Source organism: Nesoenas mayeri (genome assembly GCF_963082525.1).
Source record: "Nesoenas mayeri genome assembly, chromosome: 3".
Classification (NCBI taxonomy): domain Eukaryota; kingdom Metazoa; phylum Chordata; class Aves; order Columbiformes; family Columbidae; genus Nesoenas; species Nesoenas mayeri.
The window spans coordinates 44,210,920-44,230,675 of record NC_137544.1 but is presented as its reverse complement, the minus strand read 5'-3'; the positions used below and the strand labels follow the sequence as shown (position 1 = coordinate 44,230,675).

The following is a 19,756-nucleotide window of genomic DNA, read 5'->3' as shown; positions in this document are numbered from 1 at the left end:
ACTATCAGTATGTTGCTGAATGTTTTAAAATCTATTTTAGACCTTTAAGTACATTTGCCACTGGCTATTTCTGAAAATGTTATTACCTATGTGTTTCAAAGTAAGCTCATGGGTACTGAACTTTTTTAAAACCTTCCTAGTAAGAGTACATTCATATTCCAGAACAAATTGAGGTGGGGTTGTTTTTGGAGAAATATGTTGTTTATGCCAGCTTCTCCATTTGATGATTCATAGAAAGGAAAGGCAACTCTGCAGAATGATGCTTTCCTTTAATTTCTCTTTTTATTTGTGACCACAACATTATCTTGGGCCAATTATTGATAAAACTTTATCTGAAGATGAAGGAAAACATAGCGTTTACAGAACACTGAATGCCACAGCTAAATACAGACTACAGGACAGATGGAAATTGCAAGACATTTGTCTGCTTATAGCAACAATGTAAGACATTGCAGCTTCCTGCATTGCCTCTCTATGGCAGGGTGGTTGGAGAAGAGAGAGAAGATGACCTGATTTCAGATCACCATGGTGTCATGGAGGCAGGCCAAATATCTGTATGTGCTTCCCAAGGCCTTTTGTTCAAATATAGACAATATTGGGCTACACAGGAAGGGCATTTCTCAATCCTTTGGTCTTTTACTCCATTTCTGTACAACAAAATTCATGTCAAAAGAGAGACAAACCTGTCAGGCTACCTATTATTAATTTTTTTTGTACCACTTACAAGCAGAACATCTTATTCCAAGGAAATAATCAAAGTTCCCTCTTAAAACACAGAAATATTGCCAAAATGAAGCTATTTTATTACATTCTGTTTGAGGTAATTCTTCTTGAATTAATAAGATGTAAAGAAAATACAAATACATCCACAAGTTCACACATGAGGATAAGCAATGGGATTGGAATCACAAGTACAACCAAACTCAACCTCGATCGAAGAAAAGGTATATTAAATCATTACTCCAGCTGTTTGCTCTTTCCCAGTCCTCTTGAATCTAAGAATGTGGCTAGAAGCACATAGTTAAGAGGCCACTGTCAGACATCAAGATAACAGTGTTTACAAGAAGACTTTTAAACCTTATACCAAATTGAGAACAGGTATATTGTTTTACGTAAGACATGAAATGTTATTGAAAATGCTATTGGTTTTAGGGGGTGGGGTTTTGTTTTGTTTCCCACCACTTTGGAGGTAAACATCTTACACACCTTTTCAAGACCTTCTTCCTTGAGGCTGATAACATCTAAATCAAAATCTGTCCTTAAACCATTGGTCTTGTTGAAAGTTATCCTCCCAGTGAGGCCTTCCCAGTGGGCCTATGGAGAAAGAAAAAACAATTTACTTAAATAAATACCTCTTCCTTTTTTTTCCCAAAAAGAACAAATTTTATTTCTGCCAAGATGGGAACATTAATTATTCATTCTATCTAATTGAGTTACATTGTGGCTGATTTTTCTTAACCAATATTTTGTATTCACTTTTTGCTAATTAAATCATTTCTTCAGTCTTCACAGTTTTTTAAGCAACTTCCCATGTTAGTCAACAGACTCTTTCTACTAAATGAGATAAAAGGCTCTTTGGTTTTCATTCTTCCACCATTCCTGCACGCATTTCCCTTCCTGCTTCCCTATGTGCCTGTGCCTTCCCCAAGCCTCAATCTCTTTTTTTAACACTGGTCTTCATTTTTCTGTCAGGAAATTTCATTCAAATAAAGATTTACTTTTGCAAGATGCTGAGTCCCCTGAAAACACACTGAGACAGCCAAAATTGAGGTCACTAAGCCATTCTTCCTGAGCTAATTCCTTACTTTTTATAAAGTGCAATATCCTGATTTTTTTATAACTTAAAGTCTACCTAGTTCTAAAACTATACTAAAGTATAGGAGAGAATGTGGGAAACAAAATTATCAACCTAAAAGGAACCAATATTAAAACCAGGATTATATCCCATTGCAAATAGTTCTCTTGATCATAGTATTTTTCATATCTAGAATGTGAAATACTGTATTAGGAGTTACTTACAGTACAAGAGACTTGAATACTCTACAATGTTCATCTATAGCACCTTACATCTCCTAGCTTTACTTTAAATTACTATTTAACAGTATATAAACAGCATGCTAGGAGATCGAGGCCACATATATGAATTCGCCATAGCAAAAGAAAAAGAAAATTAAAACCAAGGAGTAACCTTCATTCTTGACCCCTTTGAACTTATATCAATATTTAGTTGCTGAATTTTTCATAGTCAGTCTATGGTTTGGTGTTGGAGGGGTTTGGGGTTTTATGTGACAAATGTTCTAAACCTCGCTGCCCCTCCAATTAGCTACAAAAGTTTTATTTACAATGCAGCTATATCACCTTTTAATACTTCTTTGTTCCAACTAATACCTCAGGAAAACTCAATTTCAAGTAAAAATGCTGTCTTGCCTGCTAAACTCTGTACAGATAACAAAAGGAGATTCCCATCTACTAAAAAAAAAAAAAAAAAAAAAAAAAAAATCAAGTAGAGTGGGAATAAAAGAAAATCGGAGCTGGGAGAAAGGAAAGTAATGAAGCAGAATACTTTATTGGTGACTTACCTCCTTAATGAGACTCATAAAGCGTGTCCCAAAGCGCCATGGTTTGTGGCGATTACACTGTAGTGAACTGACGGTCATCTGTGGGAACTGCTGGACAGCCACTGACACCACATGAACTGCATCATACATTAGTGCTGCATCCGTCTGAAAGTACAATAAAATCAGAACCATGAACACAAAACAATAACTTGTGACAGCCCAGTAGGTAGCAAAGGAAACAAAAAATTAACACGGCTTATTATGTTAAAGGGAGAAAATTATCTGATTGCTTGTGTAGCACTGTAAAATGCAGCTTTATTGTTCAAGTCCTACAAAAGATATGTCAGGACCCTCTCTTTTTAATGCTGAAAAAGGGCTCAAATATCAACTACGCAGTTTCACTGAAGAAAACTGTTATCTCTGATGACTCATGTTACTTTAAAAAGCAGTGTATTAGTTGGCTATATAAATCACTGCACGCATGTTTGATTCAAGTCTGTTATTTTCATGAGTAAGGGAAAAGAAAAAAAAAAATAAAAAAGATTAGCAAAGTAGGAAAACCTTACCTATGAAACAAAGTGCACAGACTAAGGAAATAATGCTTTAATATTTTGAAATTACAGACTGGATACAATCCCAAAGTACTCAACTGATTCATTAATAACTTTTTATGGTTATCAGTTTAAAACCCTAGGACAAATCTAACTAGTATCTTCTATAAATCAGAGGCAAATTAGAATTGAATTAAAATGCACATTCATTTTAATGGTTTTCATGTCCCACCCTAAATAAATAGGCTGTTTAGACCTGGTATGTGTTAACTAATGTTATATTAGCAAAAGACAGTGACAGCCTCTCAACACACACAGTCATGCTGTACAAGACAGTGACATCTCTCTCCTGTTCTGTGTGATGAACAGAGGCAAGGCTTGGAATCAAGAGTAAGAGAGGACCTTAGATTCAGCTGGTAGAAATGAACACTATGCCATCTGCTCAGCATACCTTAGAGAAAAAGGACCTATTTTCTCTTCTCATTCACACAATTAGTGAGCTGTGAAATTAGTTCTTTAATGGATAGGAAACCTGGAGATTATTGCACTTGTCACAATACAATACAAAGCAATACAAAATGAGCTTATATAGTGCCTTTCATGCAAATGTATCCCAAGGCTCTTTACAATAAAACTAAACATAAAATTGCAAAAATGCTCTACCATTATAGCCCATAAGCTACTGTTAAAGGGGAAAATATACGTTTACATTTAAATAGCTCTCCCAAGGAGAGAATTCAAAATTCAAACAGAAATAAATCTTAATTTTAAAATAACCAATATAATAGGTTTCAACAATCTCAGACACCAAGTAGTTTATGCAGGGGCTTCAAATCAGTCAGAAAACATTTTTTCCTGCCAGATTGTTCATTATCTTCAAGTCATTAAAGTGCTTTTAAGGCAAGCTGATATTTGACAAGGATGCAACGAAACATCAAAATTTGGGAAGACATGCTGAGTAAGCATCATACAAAGCTTAATATTCTAGAAGAAGTACTTGGCAGTAGTTGCAGTCTACATAACAGTTTCTTAAGTAAACTATACAATAAGTACAACATATTAACCTGGCTCAGAAATGCATTTTTTTTTAATCAGCTTTACTTCTAAAATGGTAGTCCTTGCACCAGTGGAGGAAAATTGAAATTGCTATGAGACTTCAGCAAAAGCAGCCCATTAAGGAGCAACCAGAATTTCAAAACCAGCATTAACTGATTAATTAGATATAAATTTGGACACAGAACTCATAAGACTCCTCAGCAGGAATCAAATGGACATTATACCAGATGCAGAGCAACATGTCTTTTTTGTAAAATTCTGTAAGCCACTAAGCTGGAAATCTTCAGGATGACAAGACAGTCAACTCCAGTGGAAGCATTAAAAAATAAATAAAACAAACAGCACACACACACACACACACACAAAAAAAAAAAAAGAGAGACAACACTGCAGTTTTAGAAGTAATTAAGTAATTAAAATTCTGATAAAATTCTTCATATTTGGCTGGTGATTATTACTTCACTAGAAATAAATCTAAATCAGAATATACTTTTTTAAATGCACACAACGTAATCTAATCACTGGCTAGAAGCTGAGTGCCCTGTTTGATTTTTAGATGCTACAAGATACATCCTTTATTTACATAGGCTGATATTCCACAATTCACTTTATATAGGAAGATAAATTAAAAAGGTAGGCTTAAATGTTTGTATTGAATAAAGACAAATACAAGCATATACTCAATATATTGGTTTAATGATTCAATATTGCACTTATCTCCCTGGGTGCAATTATTGATTTTACAGCAAAAGATACAAACAGCCCAGAACTCAGGAAAATATACAAAGTATATACTAGAATTGGAAGGTTGGTCTTCCCTCTTAGTTAGTCACTTAACCTCTCTCTCCCCTAAGCAACAGTAGGAATGGATGGCTGTTGGCCTAGCTCTCCACTCTCATTCATTAGGCTTGCTAAGCTTTATGTCTCACTGCCCTTCATTCATACTGTTTTCCTTAAATCATACTTTTGGATCTATGGTTTGTGGTACAGGAAGCAGTGAAAGTTTCAGCAAGAGGCTGTTTGGGGGTCAGGGAGGAAATGCCCCTAAATAAATTTTTAGGATTCTTTATTTTATCTAAACACAGATTTGCAGTCTGGAAGGAGGAAGAGGTAGAAACTTCAGGAGAAGCAATGGCTCTTGAATTTCAGACAGAAACCTGCTACGATGTTTCCATTCACTGAAGCACATATAATACAATAAATAATCCTTTTAAAAAATGAGATTAATATTTCTTTAGTCAGCTTGTATAAACCCTTTAAGAATTATGTTGCACTTCACAAATATATGTTGGTACAGTTTCTGAACCATGGGTTGTGGGGGCTTTTTGTTTCACAATCCTATTTTGTATTTATGATGACTTGCTTGGATAGAGATAAAATAATCTAAAATACTGCTCATGATACTGTCATTGGTATTTCTACAACTACAGAAGAAAAAATTACCACTACTACAGAAGTTACAAACATTTTTCATCAAATTGAAACAAAATGACACTGCGTTAGGTGAATAAGATCTCAGGTGACAGATGCCTGTGACCACAAGTCTGTTTTTCAGTTGACTCTCTCAGGTAATAAGAAAGCTTTTAGCACTCCATGGTAACAGCTTAATCAGAGTTGTTATTTCAGTCAAAATATATCTCAAATAGAAAGTACCAATCTGTGTTTCATTTTTACCCCAAACTCAGTTCAATACTACACATTTCTTTTCAATACTGCTCTGTCATTACTTTACCTCCTGTCTTACTGTGGGTGTTGTGTTTACCTCCATTTTTTATGTGTGTTTCTGTATAATAGCTTCTGAGTCTTGCTAAATTACTTGCTAAACACTGTCTAACAATTTGCATGCAAGTACTCTAATCTCACTGTGAAAGAGCTCTGGTAGAAGATAGAAAAAGAGTCCTCTCTATTATTAGAGAAAGAGTCTATTATTTCTCTTCAGACCTCCTCAGAGTAAGAGGTGGTCTCCATCCCCAATCACACTCAAGGATGTCAAGGCCATGTGATAAGCTCTAGAAGATACGTGCTGTGATATTTGTCACCTGCTTGCCTGTCCTAGTTAATCAGTATTGTAGGGATGTTTCAAGTTTTGGAGGGTTGGAGCTGGGGTAGGATTTTGGCAAGTTAGTGTTTTTTATTGTTTTCTAACCTACATGGGAGAAGCTGATGCAGAAGAAACCCACTGTAGCCTGGGTCTCAGACAAAAAGAAATGCTCGTCCCATAACAGAACTGACAAACTACTTCTCTGACTTTTTCTGCCCTTCTAATGACATACGAAATGTATGATTTTTAGTGATGTTCAGCATGTCTGGTTAGACAAGAATCAGCTGAAAATTCTGAAACCAAATGGGATGTTTATGCACTACAGCTGCAACTTGAGATCTATCTTAAGACTGCTGCAACTTGAGATCTGTGTCTTAAGACCTTTCAAACAAGGGAGAGAAAGGACTCACTCTGATGTACAGATAAAATCCGAGCAAGTCAGACGGAACAGAGGAATCATGCTCTTCATAACCATCTTCAAACCTACAGTATACAAGAATTCATTTATGTCCTTCGATATCTGACTCAACAAATGTGCTAACTGCTTTTGGAATACCTGTGCCTTGTTAACTATTAAGGGTTTAAAAAAATCAGAGATTACATATTTAGTGATATTGATGACTTGTGTGTGCATGTTATTTGCACAGCAGTGGTTTTGTATGACTTTTCCATTTATCTCTGTCAAACTATATGAGGATTTCATGTACCAATAAAGCACTTCTCTCTCATTCATATCTCAGTTTTCCAGAATTGTCTTTAAATAGCAAAAATACATGCTATATTTTTAGAAAGCATGATTTTTATTGTACAGTAAAGTTTAACATTAATTTAAAGTAAAGGATTTCTAGGCTAATTGTGTTTCTTCATTAGTTATATCAGAAATAGTACACTTCTCAAACAGAAATAAAACCCAAATTTTCAGCTTTTACTATAACAAATTGTAGTCCAACTAAAAAAAATGGAACTGTTTCATAGTCATGATCTGGAAGAACTTTCAGTTACTCAAATACAGATGATTAAAAACAGCTTGAAAGCAGGAAAAAACCCTCAGGTTTTCAATTAAATGTTAAATTAAACTAATGTGATTGTTTTTCCCCTTAATTAAATTTATTACTAATAAAAATCTGTAAAGAAATATGGTCCTTTTACTTGAAAAGTGCCTTGTGAAGTACTTGAAAACACCAAGAAATTTTCTACATTCAGTAACATATGAAATAGGTCAATGGAAAAGAGAAGCTTGATAAATTTACTTTTTTTATTCTTTAGTATTGATTCAGTGTGGATCTCAGACAAGAACGAGTTATTTACAATATTAGTATTTTATTTTCCCCAGATCAGAAGAATCTTGTATTTACAAATCTGTAACACACAAAACTTCATAATTGCCCTCTTTACTCTGCCAATTTTTTCAGTGAGCTAACTAAATTATCCCCCTAAGAATATAAGGATTACCTTTATGAGGATTAGACTGCTTAACCATTTGCAAACTACTTTTATGGCAAGTTTAAGATATTATTAAAAGCAACCTCCTTGCAAGTATGATACATTCTTGTTTACAGCAATCTGTATTTTGTGTTTGAACTTGACTTTAGTAATTCAAGTCATGTCCAGTAAAAGCAAATTAAAGACAAACAAATTAGAAATAAAATGCAGTAGTGTAACATTCTGTAACTCAGGTGACAGGCCCTGTCCTATCACAATGTGGAGATCTGAATCTGCATTTGCCAGTCCCCATGCAAAACAAAATGTAAATAAAAATTATCTTGAAACATAGTATTCTGATTCTCTGGTCAGTTCTGTCTTAAACTGAATTGACTCACTACAAATTTCAAGGGACGACACTGTACAGTTCACTTGAAATATTGCACTGCATGAGCCAAAATTTTTCCATTGATTAGTAAAGTATGCACATAGTTTTCTATTTTTAGTTCTTATGCTATGTTTACCTGCATAGTATCTGAATAAATACTACTACATTCAGCACAACAACTTCTATTTTTTGTACACAGCTTATTATTCTCTTCAAGATTACTTTGTCTTCCTGTCTCTAGTTAGTCAGTTTTTGCCCTTGTGAAGTGAGCCCAACTACATTTAAAATGCCAAAATGTTCAGAGGGTTTTGCCTAAGGTCTTATGGTCATTAATATATTTTGAAAATTTTTTTGCATTAATTAAATTGAAGCTTAAATTCTTTTCAAGTGTGACTTCATTAGTTGCATCAAAAATGAAATGAAACTGAATGCAAATGCTCATAAATGTATATCTGCATGTGTCTCCTAGGTGACCATGATAAAAGTATCCAAATAAATGCATAAAAATGAAAGAAAAACTTTCCACCTTGTTATTTTACGAAGTCCTTGAAAATGTGTGAACATGTTAAAAGTAATTAATGTGGAACCTTTAACATATTCTGAAACTTATTTCACCACATAATACCATTTGTTACTGAATTTCCATTAGCTACACAGATAGCCATTCCAGACTTTAGTGTCTTCTGAAGTAAACCTTGTTCAGGCTGACTATGGTCACTGGTTTAATAAAGTGTTAACATGTTCATTTCATACTGCAACAAGATTCAGTCACTGAGATTGTATTTATTTTACCTGACCTTGTGAGAGTTTAGAAAATAATGAGAATGTTACATTCCCATTTGGCAAATGGGGTGCAAGTACATGAGGCAAGGTATGTTCCAGAAAAACTGAGTTTTCCATTTGCCCCTATAAATTGTATTTTATTTCTTACACAACAGTAATGTGTTGGACCGAACACTGGATGCAAAGTCAGGTTGTTGGTTTGGCATTTTGTTTTCCAACTTCCAATATATCCAGACTGGTTTTAGTCAGCTTTATGAGGGATAGAAATGCTATAGTACAATTAGGAGGGCAAGAACAGCAGCTCTGTTTCTTTGATCTAACAGCCTGAGCAAGAAGTGGATACCGGAGGCACAATAAACAGGACAGCATAGTCAAATCTCTTCCCTCCCCAGCATAATATTTTTATGGGGAAATAATATTATTTAGGATGCACTACACAAAAAGGATTTGCAGTGGTATACTTATTAATTTCTAAGACCTCAAAAATGTCTTATAATCAATATCCTTAGTTAGTTAAACTGTACTTCTCCTTTGATAACTACTTATTTTTCTCTCAGTAATCCTTACTGACAATTTAAAACACAATTATTAATAAAAAAAATCTTCAATAAATGGTATATTACATAAACAAACAGAACACTTTGTTTGTTCTACTGAAATTCCCAAGCAGATGTCTGTAATTTTTTTCCATATTAGTCTTATGTTCTAGATTATTTGCATTGTGAGCACAGTGACCAGTGCAGGTGTTTTGTTTTGTTTTGTTTTTTAATTATTATTTTCTTTCAAAGATTGATTTTATCATAGAAGCTGACTCCACTTCCTTTCTTTTAAACAACTCAGGGAAAAAAGATAAGAACAAAGATATGAGAAAAGTCTGACAATGTTCAGAAGTCAGGAAGGAGTGAACACTGAGGTGCTGTCAGAATTAACACTGTCTATTACTTTCCTTAAAAGCTGTCCTATTTGACAGAAAATTACAAAGTTGCCTTTAAAAATTGCTGGGTATGAACTATAGAAACTATGATAGTGTACATATAAAAATAGATTATAAAAAAGTTAAGATTTACTTATGAAAAATCTGTTGTTTCTTGATTAGAGATTATACTGCTGCTTAGTCAGAAAACTTTAAGGGCCAGATCATGAATTACGTTAGGACAATGTGATTTTAACACACAAAACAGAGTAACTGATAACATAAGATTTTTTTTTCCAAAATTCACATGCAGTGTGGTGCAAATAGTGTTAACATAAACCTACTTGGAGCTTGATCCACCGCATATCCTTGATCCACCACATATCCTTGATCAGCTACCTCTAATCTACAGGTAGTTTCAAATCTGCACTACGAAGTGATTTTCCAGAGGCCAAGACCAAGAGGAAAATAATGAAGAAAGTCATTTTTCTTCAACTCTTCTAGGTCTCATGTTAAGCAAAGAATAGTTGGATATGAAGAAAAAACATCTAACTCTTCATGGCCTGTACATTGTTATTTCAGTCACTATAATCTGGAATACTTTACAACTTTCAGAAATTATTTCTCAGAAAGGTTACTAGGAGAATTACAAAACTCCATGGGTCTATCTACTGCTATTTTATTTGTGGCAATCACAGTGTATGGTTAACAGGAGAGCGATATATTCCATTGCTTCCAGTCAATGTTTGAAATGCAATTCCTAAAACTTTATGTTATTCTCTATGTTTTATATACACAGATATATGAGAGATCATTTTCTATAATAAGTTATCACAAGAATAAGGTGAGGAATGATCATGTTTAGGAACTTCTACAAGGTCCCAGTCATACTCATAACAAAAGACAGAATAGGTCAAATCTATCACAGAGATGAAACAGAAGTTTAGGTTGAACAGACATGAGAATAGAAGGGTTTATGTTTAATCACATAACAAAGTACACATTAAGATAAATGAAGCCTAAATAACAGTTCAAAACAAATGTTTCTATCACAAGTATTTTCAATAATATGAACTGTTTGGGACTACACAGATCTGTAAGAGGCACAAGTATATACTCTCTCTGTATACATATATTGAAGAAAACTTTGAATATCAAAGTAAACATAGATTTACATTTACTCGTTACTATTCATTTACACACTGTGAAATGAAACTAATTTTTTAAAATCCAGTTTTCTTTGCAATAAAATCAGAAAATGTCTTACAGTATACTTGAAAAAAATTATAGAAGGGTAAATCATACCATGTCATACTTATTTTGCAACTACAAAGTGCATCATACCTGTCCTGACTCAAAAGTAAATAAAAAATATCATACACATACCCTTCCCTTTCTTTTTAATTCTGTACAGTTATGATTATAGAGCTTGATGAAATGCAGCTTTCAATAATGAAGTTTACACTTCACATTGTAAACGAGATTTAGGAGAAAAGGTCCTTCAGAACATTCAGGAAGAATTAGACAAGGGATTAGCTGTAAAAGTTAAACTGTCCCATGCCATTTCATATCAAGAAACTGTTCTCTCTGATGAATGTGACCCAAGGCATATCAGTTGTATAGAAATTCCAGGCAGCTCTGTGTTAAAGAAAGTCTACAGCAAACCAATACAACAAAACATCTGGGCAGACAGAGAGAAAAAGCTTTCCAAGTTAACCTCACATAAGCAGAATAGGTATGTCTTATTTTTCCTTAAATATTTTAACTCTATTGGAAAGCATAAAAGCAAATAAATGTTATCTTAACCTACCTCAGCTTAAGAAGGATTCCAAGGCAATAAGGGAACAAAAAAAATTTATCAGTGCAAAATATGGCAAATCTAGCTAAGCTCATTAAAATATTCTCTTGAGTGTCCCATATCTCTATGTGACTTGTGCCTCGTAGAAACCCATATTACAGTTTCAACACAGTTTGCGTAGCAATAATGGAAGAAAAGTCCTTTCATAGTAACAAGGGTATTAGTGTAGCACTAAGTAAGATAGCTGTGGGTACATTTGGATTCTGAGCGATGTTTTCAATGGGTTTGTTAGACAAGGCTACAGGAATTGGAAGAAATTAGCTTTAAAAAAAATATATTTGGGGTAGTTGAATGATATATTAACATTTATATATGTAGGACATAAGCAGGTGATACAAGTCAGCACACTTTCACAGGAATGTAACAACTGTCTGGAAGAATAAAGCAGAACTAAGAATCTTCTAAGTGGAAGAAGTATTAGAAAAGAGACTGAAAGAACATGATTTCTGTAGCCTAAGAAAACAAAGGCTGGGAACCACCATTGAGGGGAACAGAAACCAGGGAAGAAAGGAAAGCTAAAGAGCACAGGAGAACAAGCATAGGTGAAAAAAACAAAAAACAAACAAACAAACAAACAAAAAACAAAACAAAAAACAAGCAAACAAACAACAACAACAACAAAAACCAGCACAAAACAAAACAAATTTAAAAACCCCACAAATAGCAGTAATTCTGTCTTACAGACAGAGGTTTAAGTTGCATTAGATGTAAAAATCTTTAACAATCATAAATAGAACTGGTGGTGCAAGACCACCAACAGATTATATTTCAGTTAGATGATGCCTGACAAATGTAGCATGCACACAGATTCCAGAGACCAAACATACTATTACTACTACTCACAGAAACTCTCCTACTCATGGCAATTATGATGAGTGAATGAAATTAAGAAGAAACGGCTTCCTCCCCTCCTTGGGTAATAAAATCTATTGCCCCTGAAATCATTTCACTTAATTCTCACTTGCTAACACATCCCACAAAACCATTTTGCTGAGTGAGATTTAATAAATCTTTCAGCCTGAGATAAAATTTTACTGTTTTATGAACTGTTAAATTGCATTGTATGCTTATTAAAAGTGGTGTTTTCTTACTTCTTGACACATTCCTAACTCCACTCTGGGGCACAATTAAACAAATAGTAGAGATATTTTTCACCCCAAAAAATGAATTCCAAGAGGGAGCAAGATACAAGCATCAACAAGCTATAAACAATGTTCATCTAACTTTTTTAAAATTCAAAGAACTTGCATACTATAAACTCTTTAAAAAAAAAAAAATTGGAGTGTTTCAGCTGAATAATTATCACATTAAGACATAGCTGATTAGATTATTTTTACAAATTTTTTGCAAAGTCGTTTCCCCATCATCAAAATGCTTGCTTTAACATCCAAACAGAGCAAAAATATTTATTTCTATATTATTGAAAAAAGCCTTAAAACTATTTTTTTTAATCTATGAAAGTAACACTTCTTTTTTTATAGGCCAAGTAATTTTTTTTTAAAAAAGTGTAATTTTGTCTTACACAAAAAAAAAAAAAAAAAAAAAAAAAAAAAAAAAAGATAGGAAAATATTTCCTTCTTCTGTCTCAGTGTCTCATAGCTTGATCTCCAGTTCTCAGAGAAACGGCAGAGTGAGACAGGGAACAAATACAAAATTTAAGAAAATTACAAGAGATCAAAATAATGGGAAAAGCATTCCAAAAGATAGTGATGCTGTTTCCACATTTCTTCCCATTACTTAGGAAAAACATTACTTTTATTTTTTTATTTTTTTTTAACTGAGAGAATAAAACCATATTTCCTGATATAAAATTTGAAGTGGTAGAACTTTTTTCATCTCACGAAAAAATCTCAAATAACTACGTAATTTGATAGAACATGTATGGTGTTAAGAACCCTGAAGTGTCTGAAAATGATTTGGGTGGGTTGCAGCTATTACACCTTGATTTTAACTTACTGAAGGTGATATTTTCAGACAACTTGAAGTTTTACTAGCAATTAACACAGGAGATGTAGTTAGCAAATAGTTTCAACACAGATTTTTCTGGAATGAAACCAGCAGTATTTCTCTCATCTGCTTGATCTTTGATTCAGGATTAGAATTTCATTTTGTCAAATAAAATGCTAAAGTTCCAGAACACACCCTGAAGTGTACAAGAAAATTTTGAATTGTGTTTTCTGACAAGGACACCTTGTCATTCTTGAGGAGCAAAAGTTTAAATCTTAAGTATAAGGAAAAATTTCAGTTAAAGAAATAAGTAGAAAGATTCCGAGAATATTACGAAATGCATATTTTTCTTCAATGTTTTTATTTGATTGGGTGACTGTCTGGTTCTAAAGCCAGTCTCTCTACACAAGGTTTGTTATTCTGATGTAAGGTTAAGCTGTGATCGATTTTCTGAACTTTGTGTTCAACTCCACATTCTTACTAATTTTTAAATTAGTCATTTATTGGAAAAGTTATCTGTCACTACTGTGCACAAGTAAAAAAAAAAAAATTCTGTAATTCTATCTTTTAGAAATTTGCTTTCTCCCTTTTTCTATTTTCTGGCTACAAGACCACAAAAGTGTGATTTCATAAGACCCTGTAAATGTCCCATGGTGTCATAAATTCTACTAGTCCAAGAAACTAATGATTTTCAGTGTACTGCTTGCAATAGCATATGCTGACTGAAGAACTTGAAGAACTCTGCTACTGATATGCAGCTAGAAACAATGTTTTATGATGTTTATTTTCTATATATCCTTAAAAACAAATATAAAATTTCCAAGTGAAAGTTATTCAGAAGTATTTTCTCAACCTTTCTTCTGAACTTTAGAAATTATGGTATGGGCTATATTATTTCCTGCAATAAAACAAAACAAAACAACACAAAACATGATGCTCTTTTATATACCTTAAGGACAGATAACAAAAACTTAATAAACAGGAACTACGGGTCATTATTTGGTCTTTGGTGGTCTATTTCCATTTGTCTGTTCCCCTGCTCAAAAATCAATATGATTGTGGTCACTGCAACTCCATCAAACACATCCATAATAAACAGGTGTCTGCTATTATTACACTAGCTCAGTATTCGAGACTTATAACACCACATTAAAAGTCCCCCTGCATGAGAAGTTCAGAAGTAATTACAGAAAGAACCTACTCAGCACAAACACTGAACACCTTTGTAATGACAAACAGCAAGAAAGTACACCTGACAATGCAAACAACTAGAGAGGCATAAAGATGGAATAACCCAGAGATTAAATTCAAATCTGAAAAAAAAAAAAAAAAAGAGAGAAAAATATGGTGTTCTAAGTAACTAATCTCTACATATTCCATTTTGACATTTTGATATCCCATAAAAGTTTCACAGTGTTTGAGGATTTCAGAAATTTCACACTTTCAAATTTTTAAATAAAATTACTAAAATAAATGTATATCAATGAATTTAAAGTGCAGAGACAAAGCAATTCTGTGTCTTCACAATAAATTGCCTTCTGCTTTCACCAAGTCCCATTTACATTTCTCTCCCTTAATGACATAGATTTTAATATCCTCAGCAAAAATATGATTACACATGCAGCTTTGCAAATTTCATGTTTGCAGGAGAAAATAAATTATTAAGTAGTGTAAAACATAACTATCCCATAAAAAAAAAGTATATGTTTGTTTTGAAAAAGATTTCTGCTATTCTTCTATATCAGTCTCGATAATTCCTTTATTACGTGCTATGGCTCTGTTTTAAATAAGTAATTTTTTTGCTTTTCGATTAACACCTCCTTAAAATAAAAATATCCAGTTTTGGATAATTCATTGTTTTTGTCATTTTTGTATGATCTTTAATCAACTTGAATGTTACATGCAGATCATAGTCCAGACAGATTACAGAAAAGCAAAGTAACCTCGGCCATGACGTTTTCTTTCCTTGCAATTGTGCCTCCATCAAGAGCATTTCACTGTATAATTGCTTTTCATTTCAATGAAGTTCTATTTATTAGGGTTTTCTTTCAGAATTGCTATGACGCGAGTTCCAATAATTAGATTCTCACAAATTTACTCCAGTTTCACCCCAAGAGCAGACACAGAATTAAATACATTCAGATTTCCCCTTAAATTTGAGAAAAAACTTCTTCTCAGTAAGGGTGACAGAGCACTGGAACAGGCTGCCCAGGGGGGTTGTGGAGTCTCCTTCTCTGGAGACATTCAAGACCCACCTGGACATGTTCCTGTGCAACCTCACCTAGGCGTTCCTGCTCCAGCAGGGGGATTGGACTAGATGATCTTTTGAGGTCCCTTCCAATCCCAAACATACTGTGATACTGTGACACTTTTTTTAAAATTAAAATCTGCTTATACTAAGTCACTTTATTCAATTTATGAATTTATTCAAAAGCTATGTTCTGATTTGCGACACTACTTTTCCAGGTTATCTTCTAAAAATATCGTAATAAAAACATCCATCTTAGACTGTGTATTATTCTAATATATTAGCCCACAGAAATTTGCTTAATTTAAATAATTTTGCTAACATGTTACACATAGCTGTTGTCTTGGTCAATATAACAAAAAAACACAGTCTTCATAGTGATCAGATTATTTTGGATGTGTATATGAACCTTGGTATGACCAATAAAATTTGTAGCAATATACAAATTCCAAATTCACCCAGTGATCCTTTCCCAAAATTTTGGAACTCACTCTCTCTAAACATAGTTCATTTTCAAAAGGATATTTATATCATAAAGCAAACTGATAGTATATAATTATCACAATTACTAAACCAAAAATAGGAACTGAAAACTGAATATAATTCCAGCTTTTTCAATATTCCATCAGAACTCCATTTGTCAGAATAAGTCAAAATTTTGCACTACATCTAAATCTACATTTAAAAATAAAAATGTATCCAAGCTGAGGCAGAAGTTTCAACAAATTTTTTGCAGTTCTCTGCCTAATATGATGAGGAATTACTTTTCCTGAAGTGTACAAATACCTCTTAACTTAGCAAGATTTAAAACTATATTTTTCAGTCCACTCATCTTATTTTTAGAGATATCAATCCTTCATATTTTAGAAGGTTGTCCATATCTGAAATTGCAGATTGCATGGATAAAATAGAATAGAGGAAGAACATAGAAGAAATATATGAGTATATTCTGCCTTAGGTCTAGTTTTCTCATTCATACTGACAAACACCTCTACTAGCCCAACGGCCTTTGATAGATAAACTAGAAGGAAAATAGATAGGTACAAATGTGATAAGTCTCATAAATTGTTCCAAGTCTTTAGACTTTGACACTTTTGTACAGTTTCTTAGAGTTCTAAGAGAACGGCAAGAGGATCATTCACATAAACCTTTTCTATAAAGAGGATAAAATTTTAAGTATTCATCTGCACCTGTAAGAAAATTTCACAGAATTCTATTCCTTCTTACATCTTCAAAGAAAGTATGATCAAAAAACCAGTGCTAATAGTATAAAGTGTACAAGTTTTCAATTAGATGCTATCACTCAGCTCATTTCTGTGCATTCTGATCCTGAAGTTGTTTCTCAGTTTAGCTATCTCGGCACTACACAGTGCACTATCCTTTAGAGCCGTGCTCACCTGCATCAAGCCGGTCTTATATGTCCTCATCTGTTTAAACTATCTCAAAGAAGCACCATATTAACCAGACTGTACAGAAAAAACAGCATGGAGGTATAGCAGAATTCAAAGCAGTATCCGGTTTCCTTAAAACGGCAATAGGCATATTCCCTTAGTTTTTATTACTTCTTCACTTCTTGTTTCAAACTGCCAAATAGTGTGGTAAGAGGGTTTTTATCAAAATAAATATTAAAAATGGAAAATTAAATCTAGTTATTACCAAAATACTGATTTTTGCAAGAGTTTATCAGGATACATTTATAATTTATTGTTCCATACTGTATGTAGATATTTTTAAGAAATTATTTTCCTGAGGTATTAATTGTAGCTGGTGCTTTGGATAGTTGCAAGAAAGAGTTTGTTCTGTCTATTATACATAGTAAAGCATTCAGACATTTCTATGGGAAAATACCTACTCAACAAATAAAACATGTTCTAAATGTTTTTGTAATAAAGGTATATATATATATGTAAGAAAACAACAATAACAACAAACCTTAACATAATCAGTGTTTACCACATAGAAAATGGGGGCTGTGAGGACAAAAGCTTTCCCTCTCTTATGTACATGCAAGTTTAAATTTCTACAACCACAGAATATATTTTCTACCAAACTGCACAGATATACGTATGAAGACCAGTACATCCAGGACAGATAAAAATCCTACTCCATGAGGATTATAGAGGTGCATTTGTAGCAGATGCAGTAAAAAGCTTTTAACTTGTGGAGGTAACATAAAATTCATTGATGGTCTTCACAAAACTCCAAGCTTTTATTTTAATATAGAGAACTGTAACAAACTATCTCTAAAAAAAAATCTAAAAAATTGAAAGAAGGCTAATTTTGGAAGTTTCTATTTTTAATGTAAAGCAGTACACCAGTCCTGTCTCTAAAACTCAGTGGAAGTGATTTCTGATCAGGTATGGAAAAATTACAGTAAAAAAAATATAATATTTGTATGCCCCCAGAAATTGAATTCAAAATACTGTGCCACAAAATTAGTATCACAAGGATCATATTTAACCTAGATGCCTAATGTTATGGTTTTAAGGAAATGGACTGCTTTGTGAAGAATCCTGAACAGAAAGAAATTCAATCATTTAACCACTTATCATCTTACTTTCTTCATCTATTATTTCCTAGACAAACTTTCATGAACAGTGGAATGATACTCATACATAGAAGGAAAATTGTTTCTCCTGAAGTAGTTAATCCATGGTGTTAACTTCAGCCCTTGATGAAGAAATTATCAGATAACACAATGTACAGAAATGTCATGGTTGTTTAGGAAAACCTTTCCTGAATGGTCGTAAATGGTTCAAGGCAGCAAACAGCATACAAAAGAACTCAGCATACAAATGAACTCTGCAAGACAGTACTTTCTTCATTTTAACATGATTTTCTATTTCATCGCTTATTTTAACAAAACAGTCTAAGTAATCTAAAGCTCAGAACGTACATATTTCAATCTCTCAAATTTATTAGCAGTTGATTTCTTTACAAATTCTTATCTAATATTTAATTAAAAATGGAACAAAAAAAAATCCAGTTATAAAAATCACACCAAAAATCCTTTATGTTCCAAAAAGGTACAAGTATTTGCAGATTCATCAGAAACAAATAGATGGAAGAGAAGTATTTCTGCAGACAATTATTTATGTGTGAGCCCTTTATCTTAATCTGAGAAGAACCAGTCTATCTATCCATAGTATCTGAGGAATCTCTCACCTCCCAGAGCTCTAGCTCACTACAAACATTGACACAAGAACAGCTAAGTTTGACACTAGTGCCATTAGCAGGACAAGACTGCCAAAGCATAGGTAGGAATTCTCGATTCTCATCACTTATTATGTTTTGCAAAGATTATGTGGAACTCTTTCCCTCTTGCAAGTGTGTTCCACAAATAAGTTGATGAATAAGAGCCTGCTTCCATAAACATTTAGATAAATTAATGCAATTCAAACGATTTCAACACACCTGTTTTTTTAAACAAGTATTTAGCCTATATTATTTACTTCCCTTTCTGTCTATAGCATTTTCTATGTCTATTTTTGGTTTAGTCACTCTCCAAAACAAAAACACTTGTCATTTTTCATTCACTATGATTTGTTCTCACAATATTTTTGTAAGGCTCCATTATTCTGAAACATCTGCCACAGGTTTTATTTTTGATCAGCAGCAAGCCTTTGAAGCAACTCTTCTGATTGTTCCACATACTGGTGTTCTGATTAACATCACGGAGCAGTCTCATACCACTTGAACCAGGCTCTTATAAGATAAAATTCATTGAAAGATGTGATCTAGGGCTACATTTTCTTTGCTCTGCTGATTGTCTTTGTCCAAAGGAACAAGGTAGAAATAGTCTGAAGCAAAATAGCTGAAAATAGAATAGTGTGAAACAAGAGTAGTCAGCATTTTGGCACCAATAGCTTTGCTTTATGGGGCTGCCCCCACTGGGCCTCATCACTCGCTATTGCAGCCATATTAGAGCTCAGTTCCAGTAATCACTTGAGAAAATCTGATGCCGTCTTCAAGTTTATTCAATTTCATTGTT

General features: G+C 33.4%; 1 protein-coding gene across 1 annotated transcript in view; it reads right to left on the bottom strand.

The window, feature by feature from the left end:
* GRIK2 (glutamate ionotropic receptor kainate type subunit 2) overlaps positions 1–19,756 on the bottom strand; it is a gene marked incomplete at both ends in the record, with an annotated part of 381,844 nt that overhangs the window by 175,213 nt on the left and 186,875 nt on the right. Inside the window, 2 exons of the mRNA XM_080340953.1 lie at positions 1,207–1,314; positions 2,580–2,723. Coding sequence (XP_080197079.1) covers positions 1,207–1,314; positions 2,580–2,723 — 252 coding nt within the window. The remainder of the gene's footprint in view (positions 1–1,206; positions 1,315–2,579; positions 2,724–19,756) is intronic.